The sequence below is a fragment of the Contarinia nasturtii genome, unplaced genomic scaffold, assembly GCF_009176525.2.
Source record: "Contarinia nasturtii isolate CC-2019 unplaced genomic scaffold, AAFC_CNas_1.1 Cnas_scaffold_986, whole genome shotgun sequence".
Taxonomy (NCBI): domain Eukaryota; kingdom Metazoa; phylum Arthropoda; class Insecta; order Diptera; family Cecidomyiidae; genus Contarinia; species Contarinia nasturtii.
Genome location: NW_022198333.1, coordinates 7,194 through 11,581, shown reverse-complemented (window position 1 = coordinate 11,581; position 4,388 = coordinate 7,194). Strand labels below are relative to the sequence as shown.

General features: G+C 35.5%; 1 protein-coding gene and 1 long non-coding RNA gene across 3 annotated transcripts; one reads left to right on the top strand and one right to left on the bottom strand.

Annotated features, from left to right (window-relative positions):
• Positions 1 to 101: 101 nt before the first annotated feature.
• On the top strand, positions 102 to 844 carry LOC116343145. The gene is made up of 2 exons (XR_004201298.1): positions 102 to 455; positions 742 to 844. It is a non-coding gene; the product is annotated as an uncharacterized LOC116343145 (long non-coding RNA).
• Positions 845 to 1,878: 1,034 nt separating this feature from the next.
• Positions 1,879 to 4,105, bottom strand: LOC116343146 (BTB/POZ domain-containing protein 6-A-like). Of its 2 annotated transcripts, none has more exons than XM_031771057.1 (2): positions 3,834 to 4,105; positions 1,879 to 3,377 (listed from the first exon to the last, which is right to left on the bottom strand). In XM_031771057.1, exon 2 carries the CDS (start codon positions 3,340 to 3,342, stop codon positions 1,981 to 1,983), a length of 1,362 nt encoding a protein of 453 aa, XP_031626917.1. In that variant the 5' UTR covers positions 3,343 to 3,377; positions 3,834 to 4,105; the 3' UTR covers positions 1,879 to 1,980. The 2 variants fall into 2 exon arrangements, with proteins under 2 accessions (XP_031626917.1, XP_031626918.1); XM_031771058.1 differs by having other exon boundaries at positions 3,872 to 4,105.
• Between the last annotated feature and the right edge of the window lie 283 nt (positions 4,106 to 4,388).

Genomic DNA, 4,388 nt, shown 5'->3' with positions numbered 1-4,388 from the left:
TGGATAGAATTGCTTGGATAAGGTTGTTGAAGTGGTCCAGTTCAGTTGGACGGCGCTGCATTCGCTTCAAAAGCCACTTTCTTTGTGCAAATGTCAAACGCAAGTCATTTTGAGTTGAGCATTCGATTGAATTGGACGTACCGAGCATTCACTGAATAGAGTTCACCGCTAAAAACGCTAAAAACACTAAAATCAACAAAGTCATCGTTTTTTCTCACGTTTCACGAAGAAAGCAAAAAATTGAAGAAAATGGCATCATCGAAAAAGTCAAAGGGACCAGAGGTGAGCAAAGTGCGTGAAATAATGAAGCGCCTGAAGGCCACAAAGAGTGACAACGAAACCGCGAAGAAAGTTGCCAAAGAACTCGGCTATAAGATCTTCAGCAAGAAAACGTTGGCTGGTTTGCGTGGCAAAATGCAAGCTTCACTCAGAGCATGGGACGACGAATAGCATCGGTAAGTACCAATTTCATAACAGTATTTTTCTGACATTCGAGAGACGGTGACGAAATTCACACTTTTGCGACGCAAAATCTCGCTGTGCGAACAATGAACATCATTCAGCAATCGTATCGAGTAACGGGAACTTGATTTTGTTCACACGAAAAAGTCACAGTCTGTGCATTCACGACATTGACTGCTGACTTTGTGTTGGTGATTTTGCAATACATTTTCTCAAACAAAGCACACTGTTCTCATTCGTTGTATGCCATTAACCACCGTATTTCGTTCTCCCTTTCAGCGACAGCATGGACCACTCGATATCAATGACGACCGCCTTTTGTATACGGACACAGCCAATCTGAACGCATCAAAAAACAACAAAACAAACGATTTACACAGCAGAAAAGAATGAAGAAGAAGAAGAAACGTATGAAGTCCCGTTGCATAAGAACAACAACACATCCAGTTTTCAACACCATTTCAACAACAATTCTCTTTATGGTCAACATAAAAAACATTTGTTTGTTAGAACATTCGACTTACTTTGATTCATGTGAAAGACTTCTACGTAAATTTTCTTTAAAATATTCATCAAATAACTGAATCCAAATGAAGGAAATAAAAAAAAATCCATTTAGTTAATAGGGATCATTGCGATCGTGAAGAAATTTGTCAATTTGATATTGAAATTGAAATAAATTAATTACTATGAGAAAATGCAAAGAGTTGGCGTTTTACTTATTCGAATGAAAAGTGGTCCGTGTTTCCTCCTTTGTGGCTTTAGGTTCGTGGGTTTCGTTTTCATTAAATTTTTAGAGAGAAAATGAGAGGTTCCGAGGAAAAATGTTACGTAGAAAAGTTCCGCGGAAAAATGTTCGGGAGCTAAATGATAAGGAACAATTGTTAGACATTTAAAATAGCTTTAAAACAATCATCTCATTTCAACGATTGATATATCTCGATGAAGGGAAATGTGTTCCATTTGTAATCCTTTTGAAGTAGTTAATAGAATTGCATAGAAACATTGGAAATCAATAAATCTTAATAATGTTCTGTATAATAACCTCTTGATGACCACTTATTACCGTTGATGGAATCATGAAATAATTTGAAATCAATCGGTGGTACGTTGATATATTTTTGATTCAAGATCATAGAAAATTCAGACCATATTAACTTCTTCTTTCTTTATTTGAAATAGCCAATCAATCAATTTGAAATGCTATCTATGCTTTCTGGCTGCCTGTTTGAAAGTTAATTTTGGCTGAGTTTTTTTACCAATTGTTTTGGAAATAAGAGAAGTAAACAAATGGAACTGTGGATTTATTTGGATTTTTGTTTAATACAAAATTTAATGAAATATTGTTTTGAACAAGCTATCATAATCTTTTTTCGTTTTAAATCAAATCTAATTATTCAAACTTATTTCAGCTCTTTGATGTTCATTGGTAAGAAGTTTATATGAAAGAAAATGTTAACGTTTTTTGTCGTAATGGAAATCAACTTAATCAAATCAAATCGTATTCGATTGGTCCAACTAATAGTCGATTAACTCCAATCCAGTAATTATATGATCGCGACCACAATCATTTTGGAATGTAATGCTTAGGCCATTCTTTGATATTACTTCGCCAAGCTTGCGTCTGTAAATATAGCCGCCTCCGTAGTAGTTTGAAAATTCTAAACAAATTTGGTATGTGTTGCTCGCATTGATAACGATTGGTATCGGTGGCTTGAAGTAATTTCCTGCGATGCTATTCTTCATGTTCTTCGTTTCTTCAAATAGAATTTTTCCAGTTTCGGTAGCAAATGAATGGCCTTTTATTTCTACAATGCTGACTTTGGCGTTCAATGTACTGGGAACGTAACGTTCGTCGTAACTGAAGACAAAATATATACCGCTAAGCAATGTCGTCTTGTTCGACGTAATGAAAACACTTTCACAGCCTTGAAGCGATTGCAATAGAGTAGTAGTATTTGGATAACACTTCCAAACTTTGCTTTCGTCCCAGCAAAGTGTCCGTGGAATTTGATTAAATTTCTTCGAAACGAAACCTTTAAACGATATAGAACGCCATATATCGCCCATTTCATAAACTGTAAACATACCTTCACACTTGAGTGTGGCTTCAGAAAATTCCCGAATTGTCATTGTTCCGAATCGAATCAAGAACAAACAATCGCCCAGTTGGTTCCGCAAATTCACTGAAACCTTTTCGTCTAAGCCGTTTTGTTGGCATGCATTCTTTGCCCAAGCCAAACAGCGATCGAATACGATTGATTCTTGGCAACGAAGATCCAATTTCAGAATTTCACGTAACAATTTTTGGCTGCAAGTGCGGAATTCGTCCGATTCTAGCACTCGTTCAGCATTCGAAATGATGTGTTCTTCACAAAATTGCTTCAACTGGTGGTGTTCGTGCAGTATGGCAAAGTCATAGACCCAGCAAACGTTGGTCGATGTTAAATTGTCATTCAGATATTTGGCACATCCATCCATGCAGTCGGCGACCATGTATTTATTGGCCAAATACATTATTTCGGGGATGTGCTTCATTGTGAATGTAACAGTGCTGAGATAAAAACACTGCAAAAATTCTTTGAACGCCTCTGGCGATGAATCGACGATTTCCACGTCACCTTTTTCCTTAATTGAACCGTAGAATTCGGCGCGGAATACAGAGCTTGAGGATGCCAAAATCAGTTTATGAGCTGGCACTTTTTCAATTAATTTTTTCGCATTGATATCGGTCGTGTTTTCTTCATAAAACAAAAAATTGACATCCGTCAAATCCGGTTGCAAATAGAGACTCGCACAAGACTTGTCACACAAATGAAACTCGTACTGTTTGGTGGCTTGTTGTTCGACAGGAACATGTTGCTCGGTGTTTTGGGCCATTTTTGTTTAATATTCGAATGAAATCGGGTTAGACGCTGTAAAGAAGTTTTAAATAAAATGTATTTTAGAATTAATCGACATTTATTCATTCGACAGCAAATGTACGTTTATGAAACACATTTTGGTAGAATGGTCTTTATTCAATGACACACTACAATAACTCTATTCATGTTGTTTAATACACAATACAGTCACCCTATGTTTCTTTCGGAAGAACCGATGAATAAAAGGAATTTATGTTCTTCGGTTGTTTATAGAAAAAATTAAAACGCAGCAGTTTGCGATCGTGAAACACCAACTTGTGCAATTATTTGACGCTATTTCTATACAAGTGTGTGTTTATTAGCGACCATAGACGACATATTGAATTTTTTTCGATTTTTTTGGGAATTCCCAACTTAAGTTCCATTGCCCGACTTGGTGATAATTTTTGGGAATTTAATGTAAATAATTTTTTCAAAACGTTGTAGAGGGGAAACAACAGAACTTACTTCAGATATATTTTTCAAGCGAGATTTTTTTTTCTTACCACTACTGATGGACTTAAATTATGGAAAATTTTGCTGCTCACGAAATTAGGCAAGAAATTGAATCGCTTTTATATAAACGAAGCTTTGATTTTGCAATACGATTAAATGATTTTACTGAAAATACTTTATTTTAATGCTCAAAGATGGAAAATGGATTAAAAACTTTATTCCACACAAGACGAAATATGATGATGCAATACCAGACGATGCATAATGCAATAGTCGTTTGTTAGTCGAATAATGTTCGGTACGATCTTCTCTCGGTGTGACAGTGCGCAATGAATGAGACAGTAAATTAAATGATGAACTGTCAAACTGCGTGCGAACGTTTTTCGCGCGAAAGTTCAAACAGTGAGAAAAGTAACAAAATAAATTACATTCACATATACGTTTAATTATTTGAAAGGAACATCCTTTTTTTCTTATAAATGTCTAAATATTCTTTCTCTACATCTTTTATGACTTACAATGATGAATTTGCATAAACGTAAAAAATCCGATGTTTTAATATTTTAA